The following is a 13,325-nucleotide window of genomic DNA, read 5'->3' on the forward strand; positions in this document are numbered from 1 at the left end:
TGGAAAAATTCAGGTGTTCTAAAACTTTTGACCGGTAGTGTATGAAATCAGAAACATCAAAAAAAAATTTCGGATTATCTGCATTTCTTTGTTTAAAATCAAACTCCTTTCACAACAACAAATTACATTTTTTTTTCTTGGAAAAGAGTAATTTATCCCCAGGAAGTTATGATAGTTATGATTTTAAAGACATAGTTTTAAAACCCTCAACCCTAGTGTGAAAGCACAATATGTTCTTTGGATATTTGGTGTCTACGGTCTGACCTTGTCACTCTCTGTTTGCTACACCAAAATTAGCACATCAGAGGCCGGGGATCGATTATAGCTTGTGCCAGGGGAACGTAGAGCCTATGGGATGTTGAGATCAAGTTTGGAGACTGTGAAATGATATTTAAACACCTGCCATGGCAGCAGTAACTGTTTTCAGGAAAGAACTGCAACAGAGTGCATGGCAGAGGGAAAGTGATTAGAGACATACAGGGCTTAAATACACTGCCCTGTATGTGTAAGTCGTGAGTGTATCAGTTCACTCACATATTCTGCTTGAACTACCTTTCAAACTTCGCTCAATTTTTTTGTTCATGGGCTGAAATCAATAAATGGGCCTCGGTAAATGCTGCTGACTAATCAAACATAAGCCTTGTGACTGCTACGACTTGTGTAGACCATTCAATCGAAAGCCAAGCGTGCGCTCGCTGCTAATAGTATCCATATTAGAACTGTGGATGGGAATCATAAATGTGGTGTAATGTTAGTGTTACTGATGAGTTTTGGAGAGGGAGACTTGAGAGAAACAAAACTTACTCCCTTTGTTTCAGTGCAGTTATGTACCAAAGCAGAAAAATAGCAGTGAAACACACAGCGGAATTACAGTACTAGCCTTTCTGCCATTTTCGGAGTCCGTTTTTGCCAGTGCACAGCAGCTTTCTAATACCAGTAGTAAACACAACACAGTAATGTAACATTAAATTATGAGAAACTACATATGAATCTGTGCTGTTGCCTAGTCTTGCACAAAAATTGTGTCTTAAACCAATTTGTCACTTTTTAGTTCTTTACTACCTTAATGCTGCTCTTCTCAGTTGTCAGAATGCAAAAATACAAACGTTGCATGAATGCACAAATGTTGGTTAGCGAAAGTTAGTTCCTGGGGCTGTTTAGTTAAATAGGGCCATTACAATTTATCTCACTGACACTATTTCTGTTTACTTTCCTTTTTTTGTTTTGCAGTGGTTTATAAACACTTTGTCTCTTCTCCTGTGGTCTGCAGAATGGCTAAATAAAACTGAACTTGCATGAAATGGAATTATTGATGGCACTGTGACCAAATGTCTGTATACCCGCTGTGTTTGCCTTGAGATCTGTTTGTCTAATGCCACTTGATGGGAGAGCTGCTCACAGCTTCAGCAAGTCTAGCTAGAAACTAGACCATTTTGCCACAGGAACCATGCCAATCTTGTCAGTAATTATTGAATATCTGCATACATCTCAACATTTAATTTCATGTACAATGTTCCCTGTATTAAAAAACCGTAACCATTTGCATACATATAGTGCTATGGGGCTGCTTCAAATCATTACAATTATACTTAATTTTTATTTCCATGATAATTACGGTTGTCATGTCTTTCTCTTCCTACTCTCTCCTCATGTTTTTATCTCCCTCTACCATTTTGGATCACTCTGTATCATTGCCTTTGCAGTATCTGGGCTTTGCCAAGGGAAGATGAAACAGCTGGTTGAGTATAATTGTAAATGTTTAGGAATTTGTGCACATACACAGCGGGTAGCTTAGGGAACGTTGGTACTTGAATTTGAGCAGCTCTGAGCTTAGCATGATAACATAAGCAGAATGGTGATGTTGGTTAGTAGTTAAGATCCAACTGTGCATGAGTCTTTTATCTCACTGTGAGTCACTAATACAGTGTGCGTCAGGCAGTGGTCATGGTTTTCACTCTCTGTTAGCTGGGAGCAGAATAAGGTAAGAGGAGGACGCTGTCTCTGTACTGAGTGCTGCTTTAGTTTGGAGCTGCTCTCATGCAGGGTTGTACTGTTCTTTTGTTTGGTTATTGATTGTCTCTCACTGAATGTTGCAGGCATCCTTTACGTTCCCAAGTTGTCCATTGTGCCAGCTGCTTGTTGTTGGTAGCTAGGGTTGAGGGTACTAAAGGAAAGACAAATGCAGAGAAAGATGGACTCGCTTCCAATTTAAGGGATTTTGTGGTAGACAAGGAGGGGGGAGGAGAGAAGCAGAAACATAATTATAGGCAGAAAGTGAGGCAATCAACCCGAGAACGTATAAGAAGAGAGAAACTGGCTGATAAGTTATTAATTTTTATAGCTCTCCTCTGTCTCTGACTGCCTTTGTTGTATACTAATTTGCCTCATTTGTCTTTCAAATTCTCCTGACTCTGATGGATTTTTTGTTCTACTCCCCCTCTCTAAAGATTCCATCTTGTCCTTTCCTTTCTTCCCCTGGCCAGCGGTGATAATTAGCTGAATCAGCTGCCAGTCTTCCATTTGTAGCAATCTACCAACTGGATGATGCTACAGATGTCACCTCTCTGTCCTTCCTTCCCTCACACTCTTCTGAAGTTCGGGGTGTTGACTATTGAACTGTGAAATCACAGAAATTAAGGTTTACTTGGCTGCTGCAGAGTCCAGCCAATCTAGGCCTAATTAATAAATAATGAAGTTATAACGTACTATACCTATCAGTATGCCACTGGATCATTCTTCATATCCCCTCTTCAAAGCCAGCAGGATGAATTATAATCAGCTACTTTTCAGTTTTTTTTTTTTTCTAGTCCTGTTTCTTTGCTAATAGGGAATCCTAATCAACCATTCAGTGGGAGTTCATCCATTTTTGTCTTACTGTCAGTTTATTTGATGATCTTCTAAGCTGAGAGAATTACAGTTGAAGATCAGGGAGCTTTTTTTTTAACCACATTTAGGTGTGTATTGAGCTGACTGATATCCCCAAAGTGTTTATTGTTGCTCTAAGTGCGTACATGTAGTTACTTCCTCTGTCTCAGTAAAGCTGCATTAAATAATATTATTGATATAAATATTAAATTTTGAAAGTTCGCCAGTACTGCTGGTTCAGAATCAACAAACCACTCTGCAGTTTTTTCAGCTTTGAAGTAGTTTGATTAATCAGTCAAAGAAACCAGAAAAAGAAAATGCCGGAGAAAGAGATCACCAGCAGTTACTTCATGAAGTGCTTATTCCATAAGCACTTCATGAACTATTATTATGTCAAGGCTTGGTGCTATAAGTTGTTTGTGAGTGTATCTGCCTCAGAATTGGTCATAAATTGCATAATGCAGCTCAATTACCTTCTATAAGGGTTTTAGCAATGCACAAAAACCAATATTTGATTCAGTGGAGTTTCTCTGCAGCTGGGGTCATCAATGGCCAACATCTGTTCAATGGCCAGAATTTTTCTTAGCAGTCACTGTGGGGAGTGGACCTAAAATAAAAAGAAAAGTACTTTTATTTGGGCCTAATTAGCCTATTATTGTTCAATATTTTCACTTTCTTACAAAATTTGTTATTTTTTTAAGTCTATATCAGTATGAACAGAAACCTAAAAAACAAGGGAACTTCATGATGATAACTACTTACTTAGGCCTAACTAGAAAATGCTCTCAGACCTCCGCTAAGTAGGCAGTTCACTGAGGAGTGATGGTCAAAATCTGTAATTCGGGAAACATAATTGCAGAGTTCAGTCCTGATTGGCAGGAAATATTAAGCAACTTTAACTGATGTTGAAGCTATTATGCAGTGTCCTGATTGGTGGAAAATGCTTGAAGGAGGCAGGAATAAAAGCCTTTTGTTGTTTCTCAGCCATGCAAAAATGTCACTCTCATAAAGTTGACATGTAAAACCACATGTTCAATGAAGAATGGAGTGATAAGAGCACATTCATCATAAGAACTTTCAGTAAATCTAAACCTGTGTGCCTCATTTGCAATGAAATGATTGCTGTTGCAATAATATAATCTTGGGTGTCACCATTATAGAAGGCATGCAACTTTTCAAGGAGTCATACCCTGAGAAGTCAGGCCAATTGCAGAAAAATTGCCACCTTGAAAGCTGGATATTCCCAGTTCACGGTCAACTGTTGAGGAGAAACTTGCCACAGACAAATCTAAAGACAGGACAATTGCTTCTGTTAAGCAAATACCTCTGTCTGCTTCAAGTACTGCCTTCCGCGTCCACGTCTTGGCAGAGGACATCCAGGACGCATAACACATACCACTGCCTATTGACGAGTCCACTGACAGCACTTACATTTCCCAGTTGTCCGTTTTTTTCAGATATTTTGATGGGGAAGATTTCAAAGAAGAGCTGTTGGTTTTGGTTCTGCTGGAATGTAATACCACTGGTGACATTATCTTTGGAAAACTGGAGGAGGTATTTAAAAAGCAATGCTTGTTATTAGACAAAGTCAACCTAATTGTCACAGATGGTGCTCCTGCCATGGTTGGCGAAAACAGGGGTCTGGTGAGCAGAATTAAGAATGTTGCTCCCAAAAACTAATGCACTTCACTGTCTCATTCACCAAAGCGTGCTGTGTGCTAAACTAAGTGGGGATCTGGAAGAGGTTATGGACAAAACAATTAAGATAATTAACTTCATCAGTGAGAATTCAAGTACGCAGCATCGCCTGTTCTGCGAACTAGTGCTGGTATCTCAAGCTACTCATGATGAAGTTCTTACTCCACAATGAGGTGCACTGACTAAGGGCAAAGCCTCGGGGTGCTTCATTTAACTTAGGGATCAAATTGAGGATTTTTTAAAGCAAAGTAAATCACAAGGATTAGCTGACTACCTGCACATCATGCAATACAGAGAATACATGTGCAACGTTGCATTTGAAGCAGACATATTTTCCCATTTGAATGCACTCAGTCTGTATCTACAGAGTAAAGAAAAATCGGTGGTGGATATGCTGGAAAAGCTTGATGCCTTTGGGAACAAACTTGATCTATTCCACACAGATTTGTTATCAGGGAGGCTGCTGCAGTTCAAGACACCGACGACAGTGGGTGTGAGTAACTTCACAGAGAATATGAAGAAATTCATAACCCAGCTGAGGGAGAATTTCTATTGCAGATTTGATGACTTTGCCATTTCCAGGGATGTCAATGATTTTGAGTGTGACCCATTCACAATCAGCCCAGGTCAAGAAAGCTCCAATACTTTGAAGAAGGTGAGGCTGTTGTACCAAGCAGCGATTCAGAGTAAACATGTTGACATCCATACCTACAGCGAAATGAAAGTTGCTCTCCGTGGTGCTGAAAGATTGAACGCTTGGGTGGATTATCTCCAAGACTGTAGCACACTGAAGACGTTGGCTATGTGTGTGCTCACCATGTTCAGGTCAACCTATACATGCAAATCTGTGTTCTCAAAAATGAACACTATCAGGGTGAATGAGAGGAACTGATTGTCAAACCATTCTTTGGAGGAATGCATGTGAATATGCCTAACAGCTGTCAAGCCTGATGTTCAGAAGTTGGTGTCAGAGGGGAAATTTAATTTCTCCCATTAACCAAATGAGTATTTCAGCCTTAGGATTTTATTCATGGGAATACTATTAAAGGACATGGTCTACTTTATGTTTTTTTTGAGGTACAGATGCCTTGCAGGAAGCTGCGGTGAACCGTTTTGTTCGACTGACTCTTGAAAGCAACATTTCTGACAACTAAGGTCTGTCTTTTTTATTTATTTATATCCATTTTCTGTTGCCACACAAAGCGAGCATTTGCCATGCTCTTTTGTTTTTTGAGTGATGTTAACCAAGCCAATTTCCCTTTTTTTTGTCTGAGAAACAAATTTTGGTTTTTATTATGAGTCAGTTATTTTGCATGTGAAAAAAATAAAACGAAATGTTAAATAAGAGCACGCGAAAACCCCCTCGAAATGTTAGAATAAGGTCATATGGGGAAAAAAAAATGTTAAATAAGAGCATGTGAGAAAGTAAATAAAACAAAATGTTAACTGAGAGCTATGAGTTCGTCCTTATTCTTGCATGAGAATACGGCACAAGCCATATTCAATTCATAAAAGACGGTAATTCGTTTAAGCTTCGCCTATCAGGCTACTGCTATTCAATGCACAACTAGTAAAGCAAGCACAGCTTCGTGAGTGAGGAAGACCTGACTCCTGCATCGGGTTGTGTAGGCTAGTCACAAATAATAAGATGACAGATGGATTTATAATGTCTTTAGTCCATGGGTCGAATGCACATATTCGGGGTCAATAAATCATTCCTAATAAAATTATTTCCATCTCAGTTATTTGTGAGTTTGCTGCAATATAGGAAAAAAAATGCTAGGTGTCCTAAATACCAGAATGCAACCTTTTCCTCCTCACATTTTCTGAATTCATTAATATTTTGCGGGCTGGATGGGAAGCTTCGGTGGGCTGTATGTGGCCTGCGGGCCGGCAATTGACCAGCACTTCTTTACAGCGTCATACAGAGAAGCATTTAAATCCTTTTGCAGGCAACGATCCACCTTGGAATTGACCGATATTGCTGCTAGGCTATTACCTTGTATTATGAATATTAGAGGGTAATGCCTGCAGTTGAGTTTAAACCCGGACTGAGCTGCCGATTTGTAGGAAAAAAATTGTTGGATTACAGTATTATCCAATCCAGAGGGTGACACTCAGATTAAAACAGATTTCATGTAATCAGAGGTCTGTGGACTGAAAACTGTTTCTTTAGGTGCTTTTTAAGCAATTCATCATTTATTAATTAATTTAATCAAAAAACCCTTGACAAAAATGTAAGTGAATTTCAGCATTACAAAATTCCTTCATGCTTTTTGCAGTCTTTGCACAGAAAATATCGATAATATGAGAAAAAAGAAAAGTAGAATTCTCTTAACACTTGCTTCAGTCATGCTGGGCATTGCACTTAAATGTCTTGTTTGTGGGTAATGCGTGTGTCTTTTTTGTTCCTGCTGACCTCTGTTAAATTCTGTGTTTGGACCTTTGTGCATGTTAGAAGCTACTATTTGTGCATGTTGCCTTCTAGTATCTTGAATCCTTCTCTAGTCAATTAAGTTGCTAGTTTATTCCCCACTAGATAGCTTTCAGAAAAAAATAGTGGATGGAAGAGGCTGTTATGTGTTGTATTTATTGCTGAATCAATTTATTATTTTTTATTTTGCTGTGCTATGGATCATAATATGTTTTGATATGATGCCTCACTCTTCATCACAGCCAAGGAAGGAATATAAGTTCATCAGTACATCTGTCATCATTATAAGTAAGGTAAAACACATAAAGGAGTAAACAAAAAAGTCTTAAGTCTTTAATTACAACACACAAACACTTGCATATAAAATACACACATACACACTTGGACTTTTAAAACACTGTTTAAGAACAGGAAGGGATGAAACACAAACTCTAATCCAGTGTAAAATCCAAGTGTGACAACAGCTGGTGCAAAACTACATCACTGCATCTTTGCGTGGCCAAAGGATCTGCCATTTTTGTTCATTTTTTTAGACTACCAGTTCAGTTGCATTTGTGCATAAATATTTGATTCTTACATTTAGTTCTTGCACATTTTCATCTCTTTGACCCTGAGCAGTTAACAAATACCCACCGGGGTGTAACTCATCATGTAGACCGTCTGTCAGCACCCTTGTTGATGCATGGCTCCTCACTGTATTATTATTACATATTCTAACATATGTTTTAACTAATCCTCCAAAACAACAATCATGTGGCTAAAAAAAATGTGGTTAAACACCTGCTGACAACACTTTTGTGTGTATTAAGGAAAGCTTACAGCCATAATAATAATTACAGTTTTAAGTCTGAAAATACTCAGCTCAGTTGTCAGATTAACTGGGACTGAAATGATCACAACATTCAGTTTGATACCATACGCTATCGTGGTGTAATGATTCAGTGCATTGCCTAAGAATATGTTTTACAGTTCCATTTCCAGTTGGTTAAAACCTAATAAAAATAGAAAATATCACATAAAGAAATACTTAAAAAATAATCTGTGGACCATTTCAGAGTGTTTTGTTAGTAGCATAATTTAAAAAAACAACAGCGATGCTTGGCAATATAATAATTAAACCTAATGTATTGACAAAAACACAAGCTGTCACCTCAGTTTGAAAACTACAACATGTGTATTGCAGCAGTTTTTAAACAATACACATAGTCACTTATAAAATTCACTGCATATGTAAAGGAGAACCTTGTGTTGAACAGCATTATACAATAATATGCAGTATTGTTCACAGTCAAGGACAATTAAATTACTTTTGACCATGTATTTACGGAAGAGATGGGTTAATATGAAGACTGAAGGAGGCAGAAGAGATAACGTTTTCTACTGAATACAAAAAGCACTGGATTAACCTGAATGGTGGTTTGTTTGTGTGTGTGTGTGTGTGAGAGAGAGAGAGAGAGGGGGGTTTCATTAAGAAGAGATTTTAATCGCATAGTTAAGTGGTCTATTGGGGCTTGAGGGATTCTTGTTTCTGGTAAATGCACTACGCTTGCTTTCTCAAAAAGCTTTGTTGTGTGTGGATGCAGGTGCACGTGTGCCAGCCCGCACACAAGTACACAACATAGAATGGCTTGTAAAATAAACAAATATTTATTTGTGTAAATCACATGTGATAAATAATAAATCCAAAGAGATCTGTTCATATATAATGCATCACCCCCAAACTTACCAAGTGCCTTTGGCTTTGCCGTAATTGGGAACATTTCCTGCATCAGACATCCCTTATTATTAGTGTCATTTAAACAGATTGCATGCAAGCATGGATATGCCGTTACTCTAGGGTGGTAGCCATAGGTATCATTGCAGTAGCACAGTCACAGTATTGATTGACACCTGAGGGTGTTAATGGCAGAATGACAGCTGTGTCAAAGAGAATGAAATTTGTCATCTCCTTTGGGACAATAGCTGTTACAATGAGAGTTTGTCACTGCTCTGCGGAAGCAGAGAGACAGAATCTCCACACAGCCAAATACAGCATGTGCTACAGTATGAGCTACTATTCGTAACATTAGTTCTGATTCTGTACAAACATACACAGATGTACATAGTTGCACACATCTAGATAACGTGAGTGAACACAGTGAGAAATGGGTATTTGAACTATCAAATGGGTATTATTTCTTTGCACAGTCATAGATTTTCTTTTTACTTGTATTTTAAAAAACCTCTTTCAACAGTAATTACTTCACGATTGTCTTTTAACAGAGACATTTAAATACTGTCGGTCCCTCTATTATCTATCTCTATTTTCTTCACTTTTTTTGTGCTCTCTGTGTAACTTAACTGCTTAGGTGCTCAACCTAACTGTAGCTGTAGAGAGGTAAAAAATTATTAGGACGTGACTCCAACCTATTATCATGTCAGAGATCAGTTGATTTGCCTTCTAGCAGGATGTCTCACATAGAGATCTTTGTTTCCTTTTGTTCTAGCACGTCACTGCTCCCTGATACAGCTTGTACATGTCAATCACTGCAGGCACAGGTAGCAAGTTTTCGCACGAGCCAAGAATGCTCCATGACATTTGGATGGAAAAACATGACATTTCCTTTTCAGATCTACTGTAAGGTCTGTACGTTACAGGTAAAATATTAAAGGTCTTTGTGTTATCCTTGACCAAAAATACTACACATTTGGCTAGTGAGGGCAACAGAGATGTGTATGTGTGTGTTGTCTCTCTGTGTGCATGTGCATGCCGTGTGAGTGGTGTTTAGCAATGTGACTTATTTAGTATTCACTGTAGTGCAGTCTTTGAAAGCACCCGGACACGGGCATACGAGTATGCCTAAGCGCACCACAAACCTGCCATATTGTTTTACACAGGTAGATGTTAGAGTAGTTGCCCTGGTGGTGTATTGCAGAACATGCAGCGAGTTGCGTCTGTGACCTGATTTCCTATGACAGGAATTACTCGAGCATCCAGTCTGACACACATACATGCACATCCATCTCCCAGTCTCTGTCTTCCTCTCATTCTCTTTCAAGCTCGCTCTGCTGCTCCGCACTGTTCACTGCCGTCACAAAATGAAACTCACCTGCTTCTCATGTTCTTTTATCCCATCTCCACATGCCCGTGTATGACATTAGTGGGAAGTTACAGCTCGAAATCTCCCACGGAAAATGCAGCATGCTATATAACCTGCAGATGTGCAAACACTGGCACAGATTTCCAAAATGTGTGTTACAATCCTGCTTTAGTCACACACTGCACACCCTGTTAAGTTGTTTCATGCTATACCACACTGTATGTGTGTCTGCAGTCTTTTCTTGCTTGCTTCTCTCTCCCATTTCTCTCTTTCTGACTCTCTCCTCCCTGGCTCATCCTCACTTTCTCACCCTCCTAGTGCAAATCCTGTTTTTAATGCAAAGCTTAGGTATTCATATATGGAAATAAGCCTTAAAGCACAAAGTCATAACGATTGCCCTACAGACACACTCACTGCAATCAGTGTACAAGCAGTGTGTGTTATAGAGTATGTGTTAATGCACTGGTCTCAAGCCCTACCATTTTAGTAAACCATACTTATCTGTAGTTAATTTGTTTCCAGTTTAAAACCTTTGATGAGCACTTAACCTGTCACCACACCAAAAGCCGCACTGCAGCAGCTTCTCCCACTCTTTAGCTGTCCTTCTTTCCAATTTAACAGCCCCCCCCCCTGCAATCTCTTGCTTATTTTTCTTTCTCTTGCTCCCCCTGCTGTATTTACATTTCCTCCTTTTCCAATCCTATCTCTATCCTTCTGTTTTTCTCCAGTGACCTCCCTTGCTCTCTACTCTCTGTCTCTCTGTCTCAGTGTTTTGTGTGTGTCTGTGTGTGTGTGTGTGTGTATATTTTTATATATATATAATTTTTTCTTTTTCGCTCTTTTGGCTGAGAAGGTAGAGTATAGTCCAAAAAAGTGTGCATTTGAATGAGTCACTGCTTATATGTGTGTATATGTGTGGCAGAAGGAGACTGGGAGGGGGGTGTGTAAGGAGGTGAAGAGCATTGCGTCATTGGGGGTGTGTTGAGCAGTAGGTGGGCTGAGCCAGCTGTCAGTCAGTGACGCGAGTGGAGCACGTGCGTCTGTCGTGGCTGGGAAGACGTTGTGCGGTGGTTATCTGACTGTAGGCGAGGAGTGCTAGAAACAGCCGCAGCTCCCCTTACCAACGGGTGGATCGAGGGAGCGTATGTCTCTGTGTGTGTGTTTGTGTGCGTGCGTTTGTGTGTGTGCGCGCGTGTGTGGGTGTGCCTGTGTAAGTCGGAGCACATGTAGATGCTGCATGGGCTGCAACTGGAGCTGCTGCTGATGCTGGTGAATAATGCAGACAGCGGCACGGAGTTTGGATAGCATGCAGGGAGCCAGATTAATAATGCATCCTGCCGGGCTACAGGCTCTGCATTAGTTAGTTTTGCTGGAACCTGTAGCTGCCTACGTTCTGCTTGCCTGTTTGAATTTCTGACTCCCCACCTACCTTTCTGCCTGCCTGCCAGCCTTTCTACATGACTGGTGGACTATCTGACCTACTCAGAAAATGTCTCAGTACCATTTCATCAAATGCTGTAAGTAGTCATTCAGTATCTATTTATCTGTGCATGCAAGTATATGTGCAAATGTAGCCTGTGCCTGTGGTATCAGCACTTACTATATATGCAGGGTGTCATAAACTGTATTAGTTCACATGCTTAAGAATTCTGGTCACCTGCTATCGACATAGCTGCACAATCTAAACTTCAAAGGGGTCTGTGTGTGTGTGTGTGTGTGTGTGTGTGTGTGTGTGTGTGTGTGTGTGTGTGTGTGTGTGTGTGTGTGTGCGGTATGTGTGTGTGTCTTTGCCTGCGTGCCTGCCTGCCTGCCTGCGTGCGTGCGTGTGTGTGCAGTAAATGGTTGTGTGAGCTTGCTGCAGAGAGCTGCTGCAGATGTGTGAAGTTGACTTGTTAATGCGGCAGGTAGAGGCAGAGAGAAAGAAAGATGAAATAGAGCCACAAAGATGCAGATGCCATGAGTGTCTGGCATATTCATAAAACACTGACAGACTGACAGAGAGAGAGAGTCATTTCAGAGAGAGAAGGACAGATGGAGAAAAACTGAGGGTGATTTAGAGGAGTGTTGGAGAGAGGCAGGGAATGGCAGGATCGGGAAATGAAAAGGAGGTGAGAATGGGATGAGTGACATGTGAACAATGCAGCCAAGTGGTGAGAAGAGTGATGAGCAGACTCGGGGAGGAATAAGAGAGAGTGTTCCTGATATTTGAGAAGTAATGGCGAGGAAGGAAGTAAAGAGGGAGAATAAAAGATGATAAAAGAGGGAATGCTATGATAGAGGTTATCCAGGCTGTCATGAAGTCTCTCCTTGATCCTGAGAACCCCACCTGTCTCACCCCCAAATCTATACCTGCTACATTAGTCTATCTGCATCCTGCATATTCATGGTGAAGACAATTGGCATTCTGTGAGTTTATGCATGTGTGTATGTATGATATCTTCTAATTTAGAAGCTCCTGCTGTGCTATCAGTGTCATTAGCTAGAATCCTCATGGGACTTTCCACATTCAATCAATAACTGATAGCCTGGAGTTGGGATGGCAGGAGAAGAGAACTACTGCTTTCTGTTGCTTTCTCTCTTTATCTGTCTCTCCACTCACTTCATCTCTTCTCAGGTTCATTCAGCCCTATTTCCCATTAGTCTCAGTCCTAATGTCCCTTTCCCATTCTCATTCACCTTCCATCTGTCTTTTCAGAGCCATTCATCACACAGCAACAAATGCCAGTGTTATTTTTGTATGACTGTTCAGAGCAGACATTATGTCATACTGTAATCTTTATATCCAACTCTCAAGTAAATTTTCTGAAAACAGTTGGAAAAAATTTGTAAAATTAAGTAGGAAAGATAAGTGTTTCCATCAACTGCAGTAGGTACATACAGCAACACACAGCAGGTCTCGACAAGGACAGATTCTTAGTCACAAAAAATTACAACATCTAAAGCCACATTTCAATGGCTGTGCAGTTAATGTGAACCTGTTAGCACACTGAGCATACATCATTTGGTTAGACAAGCACATTTGTATCACTTTATTTAAATATCTTTACTAAAAAAAATTAATTTTTACTTCAAGGTGTTCAGTTGTTCTTAATAAATTCATTTAATCTAAAGAATATCAATTTACTGCATACTTAATGCCTTGTGCCTTGTGAGTCATGTCTGCACCAATATGCCATTTTATGTGATGTCTGTCATGTGCTGGGAGTTTATGGGTTGATGTGCCTGTATCCTTGAATGTATGCTTAATA

The 13,325-nt window shown here is 39.9% G+C and overlaps 1 protein-coding gene across 7 annotated transcripts in view; it reads left to right on the plus strand.

The window, feature by feature from the left end:
* The window catches only part of myo16 (myosin XVI), a 107,302-nt gene that overhangs the window by 12,517 nt on the left and 81,460 nt on the right, over nucleotides 1-13,325 (plus strand). Inside the window, exon 2 of one of the 7 annotated variants that reach the window (XM_040148882.1) lies at nucleotides 5,647-5,718. The exons of 5 other annotated variants lie outside the window; for them this stretch is intronic. Coding sequence is in view for 1 of the 2 variants with exons in the window: in XM_040148880.1 (XP_040004814.1) it covers nucleotides 11,567-11,594 (28 nt within the window). In the remaining variant the exon portion in view is untranslated. Of the gene's footprint in view, nucleotides 1-5,646; nucleotides 5,719-11,525; nucleotides 11,595-13,325 lie in introns of all 7 variants that reach the window. One more of the 7 variants, XM_040148880.1, reaches the window with a different exon arrangement.

Source organism: Xiphias gladius, chromosome 16, assembly GCF_016859285.1.
Source record: "Xiphias gladius isolate SHS-SW01 ecotype Sanya breed wild chromosome 16, ASM1685928v1, whole genome shotgun sequence".
NCBI classification, from domain to species: Eukaryota; Metazoa; Chordata; class Actinopteri; order Istiophoriformes; family Xiphiidae; genus Xiphias; species Xiphias gladius.